The sequence below is a fragment of the Populus euphratica genome, unplaced genomic scaffold (genome assembly GCF_000495115.2).
Source record: "Populus euphratica unplaced genomic scaffold, PopEup_1.0 scaffold397.1, whole genome shotgun sequence".
Classification (NCBI taxonomy): domain Eukaryota; kingdom Viridiplantae; phylum Streptophyta; class Magnoliopsida; order Malpighiales; family Salicaceae; genus Populus; species Populus euphratica.
Genome location: NW_011500284.1, coordinates 106044 through 127080, shown reverse-complemented (window position 1 = coordinate 127080; position 21037 = coordinate 106044). Strand labels below are relative to the sequence as shown.

General features: G+C 31.6%; 1 protein-coding gene across 4 annotated transcripts in view; it reads right to left on the bottom strand.

The window, feature by feature from the left end:
• LOC105113187 (uncharacterized) overlaps positions 1 to 20269 on the bottom strand; it is a 26065-nt gene extending 5796 nt beyond the window's left edge. For 2 of the 4 annotated variants that reach the window (XM_011009249.1, XM_011009250.1), the window contains exons 1-4: positions 4221 to 5285; positions 2188 to 4052; positions 1388 to 1894; positions 8 to 712 (exon numbers count right to left, since the gene is read on the bottom strand). In XM_011009249.1, the coding sequence (XP_011007551.1) occupies positions 8 to 712; positions 1388 to 1894; positions 2188 to 4052; positions 4221 to 5193 (4050 nt within the window). In that variant the 5' untranslated portion in view covers positions 5194 to 5285. Of the gene's footprint in view, positions 1 to 7; positions 713 to 1387; positions 1895 to 2187; positions 4053 to 4220; positions 5286 to 20029 lie in introns of those variants that run through there. The other 2 variants (XM_011009252.1, XM_011009251.1) reach the window with 2 other exon arrangements.
• Positions 20270 to 21037: the final 768 nt, after the last annotated feature.

Here is a 21037-nt window from a genome sequence, read left to right as displayed (position 1 = left end):
AGAGCGGTTGTTGAGCCGGGATACCAAGTTGGACTTCCCCTTGAGTTTCTTGAGATTTAAGAAATTTAGAGCCAAATAATGCTACATTGCAGCAATCAGAGACCGCCAACCTTTTTAACATGGGAGATTTCCAAGTATGTTTCCCTGGATATAAGTTCCTGAATTCTGGTAATTCTTGAAGTTTCAATGAGGCTAGCAGCGGAAACACAAAACAATGCGCTGCTTCACCATCGTCCCCCTTCACAATAATTTCCTCCAGATTGCCACAATGCTCTATCTTGAGTTTTTCGAGTTGCACAAGTTCCCTAGCTATAGAGAAGGGAAACAGATTCTTCAATACATTACAATCAGAAACCTTGAGTACATGTAGATTTGGGAAGCTGAGTATTCCTTGAGGATCTTTATTCCATATATGCTTCAGTTTGTCTAGTCCAATCAAGGACAAGTCTTGTAACTGAAAGGAACCAGATGCACTAGTTTCTTGAAGGTCAAAGATCTCTTCTAAGAAAGGACAATGACAGATATCCAACATCTCTACCATCCGGAATGTTTCTAGCAAAATTGATGGGAAGACCCTCACTAGCCTTTTACAGCTAGAAATTGTTACTGATCGTACTTGACAAAAGGAATCTTCAGCTAGCTGGTTGTGCCACATCTTTTCCAAGTTCTCTATGTGGGAAATTTTGATTTCAGATAGGCTAGGGAATGCAACCTGCAAGGTCCATCTGTCTTTGTTAAGCACAATAAACATGCCTGTAATAATATATAGAACATGTACGAATGATCTATATATGAAGAAGGTGTTGTGAAGACGAACCAAATTTCTTATATCAGTTGATCCTATATATGAATTTGATTTAAGAAAATAAAAAATATGTATTAAATGGAAATCAAATGGATAAGTAGTCATATGGAAAAAAATTGCTGATTAACCATAGAACTAAGAGCCTTTTTTAAAGAAAATTGGGCATGAAATTAAAATGTGAAAGAACTGATAAAAAATGGTCAGTTAAAATTATTACCCTGCAAAAAATTGTCCTTCTGATTAAAGAAGAGAAAGGCTTACACTTTACAACTTCGGGTAGTCTATCAGTCCTTTTAGACTTCAAAAATTTGACATTTTAATTAACCTTTATGAAGACCGATCACAGGTAAATTAATATAACAATAACATAAATTTTGGTTGACTTATTTTAGATTTGTAACACTATCTTGAAATTTTTCCTTAAAATTCATAAAGCTTTATGTTCTTTCATATTCTTTTCAATAGCACTGAAGAGAGGGATTACGACCTCGATCACCTTTCAGAATCTGAAATGATTCGAGCTTTGATATATGAAGTGAAAGAAGGAAGGGGGAAAGAGAGGAGAATAGAAGAAGAGGTCACCTTCTCATCAAAGAGAGGCTGCACGGCATTGTGGTCACTCTCCCTTGAATGCAATTCTCCAGGTTCAACATCAACTGTCATGTTCGTGCTATTGGGACAGGAGATGAATGTCTTAAATTCAGGGCAATAACAAATGTACAGTTGTTTCAACACTTTACACTTGATCAGCGAGCCAGCACAGAACCATGTGAGTCTGGGAAGATCAGAGAGCTCAACATCTTCAAGTTTATCAAAGCACATCTCGCTAATCATTTCTCCTTCTTCCACTCCTTCTACAGATATTATCTCTTCCATGGACTTGCAATTACGTACTGTAAGATACTTGAGTTGCACAAGACTTTTAACCATGGAAGCAGAAAACAGATATTTCAGGCTGTGGCAATCATCCACATATAATCTATGTAAATTTTGAACAGGAAATGTATTTTCCCGATGAAGCTGGCCATGCCATATCTTTTCAACGTTGATAGAGACCAATTCCAACTTCTTCAGTTTCGGGATAAGAATCTGCATGTAATATTCTTGTTTTATTAAGGACATTATTCTCAAAGTCAAGGAAATGAATTAGTTTGCGTCTATAGGAAGAAGGTATGATGGATTGAAGTATTAAACTGCAAACAATATCATTACTGAAAACTTTGAACAACAGTCATAATTTTATCACTAGAAATTTCTATCAATTGGCAATTGTACGAGCTTTTTTAGTTTCTTATCCACTATTTAAACATCCAACCAATCTAAAAACCTAAATTTATAAAGAAGGTATATTATACATAGTTGAATGAAAACCATGTAGGTACCTTTTCACAGAAAAGCTGGAGAGGATTTCTCGGCTCATCCACTGAAATTTCTTTAGATTGCATTCCCACGCTAGTTGCCACTGGATTCAGTTGTGCTTGACAGAGTCGTGATGTCTTCTCTCTGGAGCAAAAGTTTTTGAGATGTAGCAAACACCGAAGCGACAGTGAGCTCAATTGATTGAACTCCATCACATCAACTTCTGTACAAGAGTCTTCAAATTCATCACCTTCCTCAGCAACAATCTCTTCCATGGTTAGGCAAAATGAAATATTCATGGTTTGAAGTTGAGAAAGTCCTCGTGCAATGGAGAATGGGAAGAGATGCTTCAATTTAACACAGTTCCCCACTTCTATGATTGTTAGTTTCCTGAAAGACTCTGCTGTGAGAACGCCATGACAAAGTTTCTCCAAGGATACCAAATTGTAGAGAAACAAAGACTCAAACACAGGGAAGACATGAGAAGGAACCTCGCTGCTAGTGTTAATAATATATTGAATATCAGAACTATTGTGGAGATGGAGGTGCTGCAGTTGTAGAAATCCTTCCGTGTCTAGTTCAGAGACGACATTATTAACACCCTTTAGTTCAAGTAAATACAAATCTTGAGTTCTCTTCAACAACATTAGAACACCATGCTCCAAATGACTGGCGCTTGTGTTGAGCCTGAGCTTCAATGTTCTCAAGCTCTGATAAACACCATCCCAATCCCAGACATCTCCAATAAATATTCTGAATCTTTCTAATCTTTTAGAGAGCATGCGTTTTGACATAACATGAGAATCTAGAACATGTATGTCCACATTTGTCAAGTGAGGCAAATGATCCAACTCAACAAGACTGGCATTGTCCTCCCCTTCAGTAGCCCAATGATGGAAGCTGTTTCCCATACACAATTCTTCTAGCATGGACAAGTTTGGGAAGATATTTGGTGGAATTACGTCAAGTTCAAAACAATCACTCAAATCCAACATTCTCAGCTTAGTCAACTGCCCTATTTGTCTTGGCAAATGCTTAATATTAGATTTGGCAAAGCTGAGAATTTCCAATTTCTTCAGCTCCCCAATGTCAGCTATCTCTCCCAGTGAAGATTCATGAAGACACAAAGTTCGAAGGTTTTTTAGGAAATGAAGAGATGAAGGCAAAGACACAAAAGTCATGTTAGTCAATACTAGGACTTTCAGTTTGTGCATTCCTCTACATATGTTGCTACTTATTTCTAGAGAAGGATCCTCATTCCTTACATGTAAAAATTTAAGTTGTGGGTACTCCATCTCTCTAAGAAGCTCGATATTAGAACTTAACCAAATTTCTTTGTACTTCTTTAACATCTTCTTAGCAGACCATTTTGGTTCAACCTCATCACCCCCAACAAATACGTGGCAGTCTCTAAAAGCAATTGATATAGCAACATCACGCACAGCATCATGCATAGAAAATTGCCAATCGCTATGATTATCTAGCAACAATCCAGAGGCCTTGAGTTTATGAACCAACGAATGCACTCTGTCCTGTGCTTCTTCAACTGTAACAAAGCCAGAAAACAAGCCCAATCCCATACTATATTTCAACAAGTCGCGAGTGGATGCATTATAACCCATTCGACTACAAAGAAGAAAAGTTGATTTCAACTCCTTACTTTCAAGATGACTATAACTTAGTTCTATAGCCGCATAAACATCTTCCTGCACTCCTGCGAAGTTTCTTGGAGATGGTCTCTTTAGTTCCCTTAGTGCATTCTTCCACTGGGACAAGTTCTTGTTCTTCAGAGCTCTTGCAACAGTTATAATGGCCAATGGTAAACCTGCACACTTTTTGGCCACCTCAATTGCCACGGATTGCAAATCTGGATGTTCAACGTGATCTCCTGCTAAGTAGTAATATAGGTTACTGTTAGCTTTTCTCTGGTTCATGGAAGCAGTTGCTTATACTCACTAGAAAACAAATGATTAACATTTTAGATTTTTGTATTTGCGTGTCTACTAGGTACTGATATATGGTATTGATATATGAAAAAAAAAAAAAAAGTAATCACCTGCCATCTTTTTGAACAACTCCCACGTTTCCTCTTCAGATAAAGCATTGATGGGAAAGTTCTTTCGAATATCCATTCCACAAGATAAAACATCAAATTCCCTCGATGTTACCAGCATCTTGCATCCTTCGTGTTCATCCTTGAGTGGAATCCCAACTGCTTCTAAATCAAGACTCTTCCACAAATCGTCTAGAATAATAAGAATTTTCTGCTCTTGTTTCAACCTCCTGCGCAATCGACCAGCTCTTCCACATTCACTTTCCTCATCAAATTTTAGACAAAGCTGGTCTGCAATCTGCCCTTGAATTTTCTTGATGTCTGGGGTTTGGGTTATAGTGGCAAACACTACCTGGTTAAATAATTTCTCCTGAATGGCTTGTCTAGCAGCCTCTTTTACCAGCACTGTCTTCCCCATACCACCCATTCCATACACCCCAACCATGTTCACATCAGCAGTTGTTAAGGCATTCATAATTTCCTTCAAAACGGGTGTTCTTGATGGCATGGCGTCATAACTTCTGAAAGATATAGCTTCCATCCCTTTTGGAGCAGCTCGATGGGAAACCGTGCTGAAACCATCTCTTTCATCCAGGAGGCTGGCAACAAAGCGTGTTTCCGCCTTTGCTTTCTTGCTACACTGGTATCGTGCCTTGAGATCCGGACACAATCCGATGAAGCACTTCGTTCTCGCTCTATCTTCATCTTCCAAAATCTCCCTTTCCACTTTTTCTGAAGCTTCTTCCACAAGAGATAGCCACTTTATAACATCCTCAAGAATTGCTTCCCCATTGTTTCTGGCATCGTCAACTAAATGCCGCACCCTCAGCTGGGCACTTTTCAACTTCTTGACTTCCCTCTTCAGATTTTCAAAGTTGTGATCGTATTTGAAACAATAATTGATCTCACGTGCAATTGGAACAACGGTGTGCTCGGAAACAACGCCGATGGTAGCAATAATGTTTTCCAGAACCATTCTCTCTCCCCTTTTCCTCTGATTTTCTTCTTTTCCTTTCTTTCTCTTTTCGTCGTAGGTTGGTTACAAAATAACGCAAGAAGTAGGAAATCAAGGCAAAAATAGAAGTACAAAGGACGAACCTCACTGTTAAATGACAATGATCCAAGATGATCTGAGCATGGCAATGCCTTTCCTAATACTGCAAGTGTTGCTAACTACTCAGGCAACATCAACAACAACAGCCATAAGTTGCAGATTAGAAGCTTTACATCAGTCAATTAAAATCAGCACTACAAGGAAACAAGACAGAGAAAAAAAGATTCGAAAGGCAAAATAAAAATTTTAAATTTGTATTTTTAAAACTGCGGTGTCTAATATTGATGGAGCGTTTGGTAACGCGTTTTAATTTGTATTTTTAAAAAATTTTAATTTTTTTATTTTTTATTAAAATTTAATATAATTTGTATATTTTAAATTATTTTAACATATTAATATTAAAAATAATTTTTAAAAAATAAAAAAAATTATTAATATACATTTCAATATAAAAAATTATTTTAAAACTAATAACCACTATACTGCTAAACACAATTTGAATAGCGAGCAGGTTATTAAGCGGTATTAGTTATCACATGCGAAAATCATAGTAAAAATTTAAGGGTGTTGCTGTATTTTAAAAAAAGTTAAAATATTTTTCTATTTATTTTTAATTATTTTGATATATTAATATTAAAAATTATTTAAAAAAAATATAAATATGTATTTTAATATAAAAAATTATTTAAAAACAACAATAACTATATTCTCATGCAAACTCTAAAATTTAAAAAAAAAAACTATTTTTAGAAAGAAAAAGACTTTGTGAAACGTGCTTTTGGCTGGGCTCAAATGTAATATTTTTTTAATTAATATGAATATATAATATTATAAATTTTAAAATTAATAATTATATAAATTTATAATAAATTTAATATTTAAAATATTCATACAAGTGATTTTTAGAATCTAATATCTCATCAATTAGACTACAACCTTAAGATTTGAACATAACATCTCTTGTTCGGATTGGTTAAGTCAACAATAACGATGGGAGGAACAATTGTCATGGGATACGTCTCCCCTTTTATTTCTTATATATATTATTGTGAATGGTATATGTAATTTTTTTATTTAATTTTTTAAAATAATTTTTTAGTGATTTTATTTTAATTAAAAATTAATTAATTTTGATTTTTTTAAAAAAATAAAATTATAAAAAATTGATTTAAATCATCAAAAAAGAATTATAAAAACAATTTAAACAAAATCAAATGATATACTACCTATAGTGAAAAAAATTAGGGTCTCATTACGAGGGTTTGCCCTAGCGGCAGCATTTGACCTTTTTTTTAATTAATAGTTTTTTTTATTATTTATTTTCAAAAAAAAATTTATATTTATTTTTTCCTTTATTTTATTTAAGAAGCCTCTTTTGAAATGATAGTGATTTTTTTTGTTATATGTTTACTTTTTAAGAGGTTTTTGTGATTCATTTGTATTTTTTAATCTTTTATATAGATAAAATATATTTTTTAAAATAAAAAGTAGTTAGTTTCATATAATGTTTATAATATGTATATTATAGCATAATATTTTTATTTTATTCAAACAATTGAATGTATTTGTTTATTTTTATTATCATTTGGTTGAATGAAAAAAATTTAATACATAAAATACAGCAAACATGACTGAGAAATGTCATATCTTATGAGATTAAATATCTTGATTTATATCTATTTTTTAATTTTTAAAATTTTATTTTTAGATATTATTAATTATTTCTTATTTATATATTAATACATATAATTCTTAATTTTTTTATTATTTATATACATAAATTTTTTATTTACACTTAAACTTGCATGCATAAATTTTTTGAACTATAAAAATATATGAAAAAAAACTACATATATAATTTTTCATAACAATAAAATATATACACCGACTATAGAAAATTCAGTAAAGTGTGCGTGGATGATAAAGGGCAAGAAAAAAAAACAATCATGTTGATCTTTCATTGTCCTAATCTCCCTGTCACGGAATGAATCATGCATTGCTTGTGGTCATCAATGACTCTTGTTTGTCTTTGTTTTGTTATGATTTTTTGTTTATTCTCAATATACCATTTAGTATTTTTTTTTCCTTATATAAAAACCTACAATGGTATATTTATATTTAAGATTTAAGAACTGAATAGCTAGAAAACCCGGTTTGATCTAGAAAAGCAACCCTAATGACCAGCAAAGTTGTTAATTTCTAATCTCTCTTTCTCGTGACCTTTCCATTGCATCATGGGGATGAAGGACGATTGCAATTCATGAAGTCCCGTCAATTTTTCTTCCCAAAAAATGCTGTTTTTCTCTGGTTTCCAAGCCGCCTCGGATGAGGAAAAGGAAATCACTGCTGCAAACCCGTGATTATCTTTTGGTTTGTTTGTTTTTGTATTTTAAAAATATTTTTAAAAAAATTTAATTTTTTTTATTTTTTATTAATTTCAAATTAATATATTTTTAGTATTTTTAGATTATTTTAATATGTTAATATCAAAAATAATTTTTTTAAAATAAAAAAATCATTAACATATATTTTGACATAAAAAACTATTTAAAAAACAACCACAACTATATTTTCAAACAAGTTCTAAATCCTCTTTTCTAGTTTAAAACATGCTTGTCGTTGAAGTCCGAGAGATGCCCTTAACTAAGGTAAATCCTAGCAAAAAGCAAGTAAAAGCAATTCTACTAGAGGAAGATTATGTAACTATTTGGAAATATGGTTTAATTTGTGTTCTTGAAAAATTTAATTTTTTTTGTTAAAATTTAATATAGTTTATACATTTTGGATCGTTTTAATATGCTGATATTAAAAATAATTTTTAAAAAATAAAAAAAATTATTAACATGCATTTTGACACGAAAACTTATTTGAAAAGTAACAGTTACCACACTACCAAACATATTCTATATACACGAGATTACTTTCATATTTTAAATGTGTTTTTTAAATTATTTTTTATTTTTTATTTAAAAAAAAAGAAGTGTAACAATACTAAATAAAGATAAAGTTAATTGTATTAATTAAAAAAATAAAAATAAAAAAATCAAATTTGACAAAAATGAAAAGACGCCTAGTCAACTTGGTTCCTTTATTTTTAGTTTTTTTTCTTTTAATTAATACAACCAAATTTATTTTGTAAAACTTAATATCGACTAAATATTAGAATTTTTTTATATTTTGAGGTTCCAGCAAACTAGTCAAAACAAACTTTTAGGCTCAGATTCAAAACAAGACAGTGTGCAAAGATGAAGTTAAAAAAAATTGATAACTAAATTTAAAAAAAAACTAAAACATTAACTAAAAAAATACACGGGGCGGAGTTTTCATTATAGTATTAGACACAATTTACTGTTAATTGTTGTAGTGAAATTATCATGTTTTCCTAGACTAGAAAAAAATAAGAGTCTTAATTGTAGGGGTAATTTTATTTTTTTCCGAGATTCATTTCTCTTTAAAAAATTATTTGAGGGTGTGATAGTCTTTTTAAAAATATTTTACATAATTAAATGATGAATTTACCTCTAAAGTCAATAAAATCTATAATTATTGATGTAAGATTATTTGATATTTTTTAAAAATTTAAAACAATAAAAATATTTATTTACCTCTAAGATAAAAAAAAAAACTAGAGTTGTTAGCTAAAGACTTTTTTAGTTTTTTTAATATTAGAATATGGTTAAAATATTTTTTTAGCTTTATAAAAGATTAAAAAAAGAACATGTGTCTAAGGGTAATTGTGTCCTTCATATATATATTTTTTTAAATCCTGGTCTTATGAAGGACATCATGGTATTTTAAAGTTAAAAAAATATTTTTATTCAAAATAATTATTGAAATTACACACTAGCAAATAAGTGGCACATGAGATGCCATGTAATGACCAAACATGACTTTTCATGTATTCTTGAAAACATCATCATATCACTTTTTTATTGATATGACATATGGCGATGAATGATAGATGATTTATCATCAATTATTGTTTTTTTTCTTTATCTTCTAGAGAAAGTACAAGTATATCATTTTTGTTTAATTTTTTAATTTTAATTCTTATTTTTTTATTGTATATTTTTGTCATTGATCCTTTTATTAAAGTTTTTTATATTTTCAATTCAGTTCTTAAATTACAATTACTTTTTTTTCTTCAATTCAGTCTTTATTCTTTTAATTTTTGATTCTTTTTATTGCTTTTCAATTTCATCCCTCAATCAAACTTTACATCATTTTTTTTTTGATTTAGTCCTCATTCTTTTAATTTATTTTTCCTTATGTTAAAGTATCTTTTTTTTTTAATTTAACCCTTCAATTTAAATTTTATTATGCCCTCTAATTTATTTTTGTATTTCTATTTCACATTCATTCTTTTAATTATAATTTTTTGTGTGATTGATGTTTTTTGGTTTTTTTTTTAGCATTTAATTTGTTAGGTATTGAGTTTTATTGTTTTTCCATTTGTGTTGCTTCCAATATAACAACACGAATAACGAGTTTGAAAAGTTGATGCAGTTTAACATCTTTTTATTTTATTTTATCATTCTACATTATTTTTGTTAAAAAAAGAGATTAGTTTTGTGGTTATTTTTAATTTTTTTCTATTAGTTTATCCCGGTCTTATTCCCTAGGCCATGAGTTTTGCAGGATTTTGTTTTAGAGTTTTTTTTTTTTAAATTGGTTTTTTTGTATTTAATTTTTAAAGATTTTATTTTATTTTATATAGGTGAGATTTATTTTATAAAATAATATTTATTTTAAAATAATATTCCTAATATATTTGGCATTGCCTAATATTTATTTTATTTTATTCAATCAGTTTCATATGTATTTCTATTTCTATTATCTTTTATAATTTTAATAAATAAATTTAATAAACACAAATGAGTAAATGTCTCATTTTACATGATCAAATATAACAATTTATATTCATCTCTTAATCTTTTTAATTTTCTTTAGCTATTGTTAATGACTATTTTTTTTGTTTATTTACATAAATCATTATCAATTTAATTGATTAGATATTTACATAAGCTTTTCACTTTATGCTTTGAACTTTTTAATATATAAAAAAATATCAAAGTAGCTTGTATATCCATTTTTTTTTAAATTATGACATGCGGCAAAACACTATTTAAATAACTAGTATCAATAATGTTTTGTGAAATGATGTATAATAATACCACTACCCTAATTAGTTTTTTTTTAATTTTCTTATTTAATTAGGTTTGAATTTTAGCTTTTTTTTTTCAATCAATTTTTCCTCACATCATTGGCTCATTAATAGTAATTGCACAAATCACATTACTTTTGACAAGATTTTTTTCAAAACATTGCAACCTACAAGAATTACAAAGTTTCAAATTGAAAATGATGATTATATAAAATCAAAGGGAAAATGGACCATTGTAATCTTAATAAATTCATATGTTTTTTATGTACCTAATATAGATAAGAACTTGTTAAGAGTTAGGCAGCTGATATAATAAGGAATAAAGGTGACTTTTAAACATAAATCCTATCATATTTTTTATATTATTGGATAAAAAATACTACAGGTTAAGATAAGAGGTAAAAGTTTTTCATTTTTATGATATGAGAAGGAGCATTCAACTTTCTTAACAAATATTAACTATACAAAAGTATGGCATAAAAGACTATAAAATTGTCATCTTCAACGCATGCATAATAAGAAGAAGAATTATGTTGTGAAAGGTATGTCATTGCATACTGATAAATTATCAAACTATCAAGCCTGTTAGTTTGGTAAGCAAAACAGGAAGCCATTTTCTAAATTGACATGGAGATCTATATAAAAACTTCTAATGATCCATACTAATATGGCAGGTTTTAAGAAAACACCTTCCTTAAAAGATAGTTGTTGCTTTATTTTTTTTATTGATGATTTTACTAGAATGTGTTGGGTTTTGTTCATGAAATACAAGTCAGAAATGGTTGGAATCTTTTAAAGATTTTAAAAAAAATAAGGAGAATCAAAATGGGTGCAAAATTCAAGCCATAAGATTCGACAATGAAAAAGAATATATTTCATCAAAATTTAACCTATTCTGTGAAGATGTTGGCATTGAGCATCAACTTACAGCTCTTTACACTCTAGAAAAAAATAGAGTTAGTGAAAGAAAAAACAAATACATAATGAAGATGGTAAGATGCAAGCTACATGAAAAGTGATTGTTTAAGGAATTTTAGGCAAAAATAGCTAATATGACTATCTTTCTTTAGAATTGTCTTCCAATCAAATTTTTAGAAGAAAAAACACCATTCAAATCTTGATATAATTACAAATCTTCATTAAGATTTCTTAAATTTTTTGACAGTATATGTTTTGTTCATGTTCCAAAAGATAATCAGATAAGCTTGGTAAGAAGGCAACTTCAAGAATTTTTGTAGGTTATAGTTTAATTTTGATCATTACAAAAGACGTCCACTTTCATAAAGATGAACAATAGGATTGAAAGGATTCACAAAACAAGCAGCTATTTGAAGATCAAGATAAATCCCAGTGGTTAGATGAGCTAGTTGATGATTCACCGATCAGAGTAACAAAGTCTCTTGCAGACATTTATCAAAGGAAAAATATAGCAGTTTGTGAACTAGATAAATATAAAAAAGCTCTCAAAAACTCTAAATAGCAGAAAAAAATAGAGAAGGAGATATCAATAATTCAGAAAAACTCCACTTAGAAATTGGTTGATAGACCATGGACAAAAACATCATTAAAGTAAAGTAGGTGTTTAGAACTAAACTAAATACAGACAATTTCATCAATAAACATAAGACCAGACTAATAATTAAAGGTCATGCTTAAATATTTGATGTTGTATTGATTATTCAGATATTTTTTCTCTAGTTGCAAGAATGGATATCATCAAACTATTGTTTGTTATTGCTACACACAAGAACCGAAAAATGTTTTAGTTAGATGTTAAGTCAATATTCTTAAATTGTGTTCTACAGGAGGAGATTTATGTTGAGCATTTAACTGGATTTATGATTTAAGGAAAAGAAGAAAAAATATACTTGCTAAAACAAAGTTCTATATAAATTAAGAGCCTGATCTAACAAAATCAATTATTATTTGCTAGGCTTTGGCTTTCAGAAAAGCTTATATGAGGCAAGTCTTTATGCAAGGAAGAATAGCATTGATATTCTTATAATATCAATCTATATTGATGACCTTCTATTTTGAATGAACCCCTTTGTACAGAAATAGCTTTTTGAAAGAACTATGTGTTACGGATAGTGTTTCACGATTCCGTAATCTTGAAACGAAATCAAATGAGATAGGATCTGATTTAACACCAAAATCGTGTAACTTTAGAACTTTCAATGAGGAATATAACTCTATTGGAAGTTGGCGATGCCAAATGATCGAAGCACACTTGTGTTCTTGCCGCCTAATGATAATTCCTCCAGGCTGAAGATCACCTGCAACACGCTCAAACAAAAGCAAAGTGGGAGTTGATACTTCTCCCAAATAAAGGTAATTTCACCTGCATTAATTTACACAAAGGGAAAGAGAAAAAATGGAAAATTAAGCGCTCACCTACCAATTTAGTATCTAATCAGCAAAAAATACACTGAAGGGTCTGATCCCATGAGGGACCTGATTCATTTTACCTCTTTTAAGGGTGAAATGAACCATCTGACATGATATGTAGATTTTGGGAGCTGAGTATTCCTTGAGGATCTTTATTCCATATATGCTTCAGTTTGTCTAGTCCAATCAAGGACAAGTCTTGTAACTGAAAGGAACCAGATGCACTAGTTTCTTGAAGGTCAAAGATCTCTTCTAAGAAAGGACAATGACAGATATCCAACATCTCTACCATCCGGAATGTTTCTAGCAAAATTGATGGGAAGACCCTCACTAGCCTTTTACAGCTAGAAATTGTTACTGATCGTACTTGACAAAAGGAATCTTCAGCTAGCTGGTTGTGCCACATCTTTTCCAAGTTCTCTATGTGGGAAATTTTGATTTCAGATAGGCTATGGAATGCAACCTGCAAGGTCCAACCGTCTTTTTTAGGCACAATAAACATGCCTGTAATAATATATAGAACATATACGAAGAAGAAGGTACACAAGGTGACGACGAACCAAATTTCTTATATCTGTTGATCCTATATATGAATTTGATTTAAGAAAATCGAAACTATGTAATAACATAATGGAAATCAAATGGATAAGTAGTCATATGGAAAAAATTTGCTGATTAAACCATAAAACTTAGAACCCTTTTTTAAAGAAAATTGGGCATCAATTTAGATTGTAAAAGAACAGAAAAAAATTCTCCTTCTGATTAAAGAAGAGAAAGGCTTACACTTTACACCTTCGGGTGGGCTATCAGTCCTAGACTTCAAAAATTTGACATTGTAATTAACCTTTATGAAGACCGATCACAGGTAAATTAATATAACAATAACAGAAATTTTGGTTGACTTATCTTAGATTTGTAACAATATCTTGATATGTTTCCTTAAAATTCATAAAGCTTTATGTTCTTTCATATTCTTTTCAATAGTACTGAAGATAGGGATTACGACCTTGATCACCATCCAGAATCTGAAAAGATTCGAGCTATGATATATGAAGTGAAAGAAGGAAGGGGGAAAGAGAGGAGAATAGAAGAAGAGGTCACCTTTTCATCAAAGAGAGGCTGCACGGCATTGTGGTCACTCTCCCTTGAATGCAATTCTCCAGGTTCAACGTCAACTGTCATGTTCACGCTACCGGGGCAGGAGATGAATGTCTTAAATTCAGGGCAAGAACAAATGCGCAGTTGTTTCAAAACTTTACACTCGATCAGCGTGCCAGCACAGAACTGTGTGAGTCTTGGAAGATCAGAGAGCTCAACATCTTCCAGTTTATCAAAGCACATCTCGCTCATCATTTCTCCTTCTACCAATCCTTCCACAGATATTATCTCTTCCATGGACTTGCAATAACGTACAGTAAGATGCTTGAGTAGCACAAGATTTTTAACCATGGAAGGAGAAAACAGATATTTCAGGTTGTGGCAATCATCCACAACTGATGTCATTAAATTTTGAACAGGAAATGCATTTTCCCGGTGAAGCTGGCCATGCCATATCTTTTCAACGTTGATAGAGACCAATTCCAACTTCTTCAGTTTCGGGATAAGAATCTGCATGTAATATTTTTTGTTTTATTAAGGATATTAATTCTCAAAGTCAAGGAAATGAAATAGTTTCCGTTCATAGCAAGAAGGTATGAAATGGTATGATGGTTTATTGCTTTTTTAGTTTCTTATCAAAAACTAAATTTATAAAGAACGTACATTTACTTTTATGCTCCAAAGGAGTTGTTTTTGTCACAAAATGAAGACATAAGCAGTTGAATGAAAACTATGCAGGTACCTTTTCACAGAAAAGCTGGAGAGGATTTCTCAGCTCATCCACTGAAATCTCTTTAGATTGCAATCCCACGCTAGGTGCCACTGGATTCGGTTGTGCTTGACAGAGACGAGATGTCTTCTCTCTGGAGCAAAAGTTTTTGAGAAGCGGCAAACACTGAAGCGATACTGAGCTCAATTGATTGAACTCCATCACATCAATTGCTGTACAAGAGTCTTCAAATTCATCACCTTCCTCAGCAACAATCTCTTCCATGGTTAGGCAAAATGAAATATTGATGGTTTGAAGTTGCGAAAGTCCTCGTGCAACGGAGAATGGGAAGAGATGCTTCAATTTAACACAGTTCCCCACTTCTATGATTGTTAGTTTCCTGAAAGACTCTGCTGTGAGAACGCCATGACAAAGTTTCTCCAAGGATACCAAATTGTAGAGAAACAAAGACTCCAACACAGGGAAGACATGAGAAGGAACCTCGCTGCTAGTGTTAATAATATATTGAATATCAGAACTATTGTGGAGATGGAGGTGCTGCAGTTGTAGAAATCCTTCCGTGTCTAGTTCAGAGACGACATTATTAACACCCTTTAGTTCAAGTAAATACAAATCTTGAGTTCTCTTCAACAACATTAGAACACCATGCTCCAAATGACTGGCGCTTGTGTTGAGCCTGAGCTTCAATGTTCTCAAGCTCTGATAAACACCATCCCAATCCCAGACATCTCCAATAAATATTCTGAAACATTCTAATCTTTTAGAGAGCATGCATTTTGACATAAAATGAGAATCTAGAACATGTATGTCCAAATTTGTCAAGTGAGGCAAATGATCCAACTCAACAAGACTGGCATTGTCCTCCCCTTCAGTAGCCCAATGATGGAAGCTATTTCCCATACACAATTCTTCTAGCATGGACAAGTTTGAGAGGATATTTGGTGGAATTACTTCAAGTTCAAAGCATCACTCAAATCCAACATTCTCAGCTCAGTCAACTGCCCTATTTGTCGTGGCAAATGCTTAATATTAGATAATCCTCATTCCTTACATGTAAAAATTTAAGTTGTGGGTACTCCATCTCTCTAAGAAGCTCGATATTAGAACTTAACCAAATTTCTTTGTACTTCTTTAACATCTTCTTAGCAGACCATTTTGGTTCAACCTCATCACCCCCAACAAATACGTGGCAGTCTCTAAAAGCAATTGATATAGCAACATCACGCACAGCATCATGCATAGAAAATTGCCAATCGCTATGATTATCTAGCAACAATCCAGAGGCCTTGAGTTTATGAACCAACGAATGCACTCTGTCCTGTGCTTCTTCAACTGTAACAAAGCCAGAAAACAAGCCCAATCCCATACTATATTTCAACAAGTCGCGAGTGGATGCATTATAACCCATTCGACTACAAAGAAGAAAAGTTGATTTCAACTCCTTACTTTCAAGATGACTATAACTTAGTTCTATAGCCGCATAAACATCTTCCTGCACTCCTGCGAAGTTTCTTGGAGATGGTCTCTTTAGTTCCCTTAGTGCATTCTTCCACTGGGACAAGTTCTTGTTCTTCAGAGCTCTTGCAACAGTTATAATGGCCAATGGTAAACCTGCACACTTTTTGGCCACCTCCATTGCCAGGGATTGCAAATCCGGATGTTCAATGCGATCACCTGCTAAGTAGTGCAATATAGGTTAGTGTAAGCTTTTTTCTGGTTCATGGAAGCAGGTGCTTGTACCCATTAGAATACAAATGATTAACATTTTAGATTTTCTGTTGTGGTTTTGAAATACTGGGTTAAGATAAAACACATTATTTTATTTGATAAACAAGAAGCTTATATATATTATTAGGCTTTTAAATATGTTTTTTTCTCTCTCTAATGTTTCTCTCATATATTTATCATATATAATAACATAAATTTAGCTTCCAATTTATATACAAATTGAAAGTATAAAAAATCAAATTTCAAGTGTAAACACAAATGGTTGGTAGTAGTATCAAAATGATTGGTAGCTACAGTTAGTGGTTGTAGTTGGTGATTGTCATCCTTAACTTTCTGGATTGAGTTTAGTACAACAAATTCTCTCCTCAAACTTAATCAAGAAATGTTATGCCAAGCATGAACTTCAATCTAATAAATATCTACAATTTGATCATTTGTTTTGCAAGATATTAGTTCAACTTTATTTTTCTCATATTCTTAGATAAAATGATAATGTGTATCGATGTGTTTACTTCTTTCATGATACATTGAGTTTTTTGCTAATGTAATCGCTGATCAATTATTAATATAAATCTTTTTAGGATTTTCTTGAGGAAATTTCAAATGCTTTAGCATATTACTTAACCATATTAAATGGCATACAACTGAGTTGGCAACAATATACTCAACTTCACAACTTAATAATATTACTAATCGATTGCTTTTTAGATGACCATGTGAAAGATGTATCTCCTATAAAAAAACAAATCTTGTTGTGCTTTTCTATACATCTAGGTCTCGACCTCAATCACTATCTGCGTAGCCAACAAAAATGAAATTTTTACTTGAAGTATAGAACATACCTTCATTTATCATTCCTTTGATATAACAAAAAATTCCCTTAATTGCATTCAAATAAGACTAATCAAGTGTCTCCATATATCTTTGATAAGTCTTACTCCATATAGTATACCCGGTTTAGTACATGTCAAATACCTTAAGCTTTCTACTAAGCTTTTTAAAGGAGGTTGGATTAACATATCCTACTTTATTCTTCCTCAATTCCACTTCATTTTCAACTTGAGTTGATACCGGATTATAACTTTTCATCTTAAACTTTTTGAGAATATCTTTGGCATAACCGTTCGGGATACAAAAATCCCCTTTTATTTCTGCATCACTTCTAAGCCAAGAAAATATGCTATTAGACCAATGCCTATTATCTTAAGCTCTTGTACCATGTTTTTCTAAAAGTCTTCAAGCATGATAGGATTGTTGCTGGTGAATATCAAGTCATCAATATATAGGTATGCAAATAGTGTATTTCCATCAACTTCTTTCTTCACATACATTGTATGTTCATATAGCCATTTTTCAAATCCATTTTTCTTAAAAAATACTTGTCAATTCTAGTATTTTAAGCATGAGGAGTTTGCTTCAAATCATATAGAGTTTTCTCCAACTTGTATACTTTGTCTTCATTATCTACATGTATTTAAATGGTTGTTCAATATAGATCTCTTCTTCTAGGAAGCCGTTCAGAAATGTTGACTTCACATAAAGTTGATAGATCTTCCATCTATATTGTGTAACTAGTGAGATCGTTAGTTTGATTGTCTTTAGTCAAGCTACATAAGCAAATACTTCTCCATATTTAATGTCTTCTATTTGCTTGCTGTATTTTTCCACTAATCTTGTTTTGTATCTTTGTATTTTAGCTTTTGCATTCTTTTTTGTCTTATAGACCCATTTAACACCTATTACTTTGTTAATGTCTAGTAGACTAGTTAGCTTTCAGGTATCATTCTTCTCAATAACATATATTTCTTCATCCATTACTTCTATCAATTTCTTTTATGTATCAACTTCATTGAAACTAAGTAGGTCATTATCTGTGAAGAGACAAAATAGAGTTGTATCTTCCACGAATTGAGTGACATCATACAAATTTTCTAGATTTTTCATCATTTATGGTTCTTCTAATGAGGATGTTAATGGTGATACTGATGATGATCCTAGTGTTGACGTGTCTTTTTTGTTGAATACAGGGGATCTATAAACTAGAGTTTATAGCTCATCCGTTAGTAATATTAGATATTTTGTAAGTATTGTTGGTACTTCCACTTTATCTTATAGGATTAGATTAGTATTGATCTATTTGACTTTGTTTTGATCATTATTATATTATTAAGTTTTATCTTCTTTAAAGATAATATCTCTATTTATAATCAACTTTTTTATGATAGAATTATACAGCTTCTATTCCATTCTACTATTATTATATCTAACAAAGATGCATTTCTTGTTTTTATTATTGAGTTTGGTCCTTCTTACATTTAGGAGTTTTACATAGGCCACATAACCAAAAACTCACAAATGAGTAACACTTGGCTTGTGACCACTCAATGCTTCTTCTAGAGTGACAAGTTACAAACTTTTGGTTAGACAACGATTCAGTAGATACACTGCCCATGACATAGCTTCAACCCAATATTTTTTGGGTAACTTCTTTACTTTAAAGAGACTTCTTGTCACATGAAGAATAGTTCGATTCTTTCTATTAGTTACACTATTCAACTATGGTGTATAGGTTAACGTTGTTTGATGTATGATGCCTTGTTGTGTACAAAAGGTTTCAAAGCCATTTGATGAATATTCTTTACTTTGATCAAATCTCAAGATTCTAATATTATAGTCATTTGCTTCTCAAAAATTTAAATATATCTAAACAACTAATCTATTTTTTATGAACAATATTTTGATATTAATTATTGATAGGAGAGACTAATAATAGTGGCTTTGAAATACTCGAGAGAGATAATGCATATTGTTTTACTTCATAAACAAGAAATTTATATATATTATTAAACTCTTAAATACATACTTTTTTTTTCTGTAGTGTTTCTTTTATATATACATACTATTTTACTAAATAAATAAGAAGTTTGTATATACTATTAGGGTCTCAAACACACTCTTTTTTTTTTTAATGTTTCTCTCGTTTAATTTTCCACATGTAATAACATAAATTTTGATGCTTACTTATATATAAATTTAAAAGTATGAAAAATCAGATTTTTAGAGTAAAAAGACAGTTGACGGCTATAGTTAATGTTTGCGGTTGATAGCTGTATGGTTGCAGTTAGTGACTGTCATCTTTGACATTCTATATTGAATTTACAGCAATATTTTTGTATTTGCGTTTCTACTAGGCCGTGAGATATGATATTGATAGATGAAAAAAAAAAAATTATCACCTGCCACCTTTTTGAACAACTCCCACGTTTCTTCTTCAGATAAAGCATTGATGGGAAAGTTCTTTTGAATATCCATTCCACAAGACAAAACATCAAATTCCCTCGATGTTACCAGCATCTTGCATCCTTCGTGTTCATCCTTGAGTGGAATCCCAACTGCTTCTAAATCAAGACTCTTCCACAAATCGTCTAGAATAATAAGAATTTTCTGCTCTTGTTTCAACCTCCTGCGCAATCGACCAGCTCTTCCACATTCACTTTCCTCATCAAATTTTAGACAAAGCTGGTCTGCAATCTGCCCTTGAATTTTCTTGATGTCTGGGGTTTGGGTTATAGTGGCAAACACTACCTGGTTAAATAATTTCTCCTGAATGGCTTGTCTAGCAGCCTCTTTTACCAGCACTGTCTTACGACGCATTCCATACACCCCAACCATGTTCACATCAGCAGTTGTTAAGGCATTCATAATTTCCTTCAAAACGGGTGTTCTTGATGGCATGGCGTCATAACATCTGAAAGATATAGCTTCCATCCCTTTTGGAGCAGCTCGATGGGAAACTGTGCTGAAACCATCTCTTTCATCCAGGAGGCTAGCAACAAAGCGTGTTTCCTCCTTTGCTTTCTAGCTACACTGGTATCGTAACTTGAGATCCGGACGCAAACCGATGAAGCACTTCTTTCTCGCTCTCTTTTCATCTTCCAAAATCTGCCTGTCCACTTTTTCTGAAGCTTCTTCCACAAGAGATAGCCACTTTATAACATCCTCAAGAATTGCCTCCCTCTTCGTCAACTACATGCTGCACCCTCAGCTGGGCACTTTTCAACTTCTTGACGTCCCTCTTCAGATTTTCAAAGTTGTTGTTGTATTTGAAACAATAATTGATCTCACGTGCAACTGGAACAACAGTGTGATGGCAAACAACGGCAATGACGGAAATAATGTTTTCCAGAACCATTTTCTCTCTCTTTCTCCTCTATTTTTCTTCGTTCCCTACTAGCATGAAAAAAAAAAATACCCACTGATATTGGAACTACAAATTCTATAAACATCGATAAAGAATGAAAACACAATTTTTTCCTCCTCTTCTTTTCCTTTCTTTCTTTCTTTTTTGGTCGTAGAAAATAACGCAAGTAGGAAATCAAAGCACAAAGGACATACCTCACTTTTAAATGACAACGGTCCAAGATGATCTTTTGGTATAGAGCAAAGGTGTTCAATTGTCGAAATGAGATCGAATCTAGAATGCAAGTGAGTTGAAAATGATGGATGGTAAAATGATAAGGGACAGGGATGGAAAGAAAGCTTAGGCGAATGACAAGATTTTGGATCTATAGAGAGATTAACTTTTCTCTTTAAATTTCCCCCTTTTTCTTTTGGTCTGGTGATATAGTTCATTCATGATAAATTCTCTTTTCTTCATG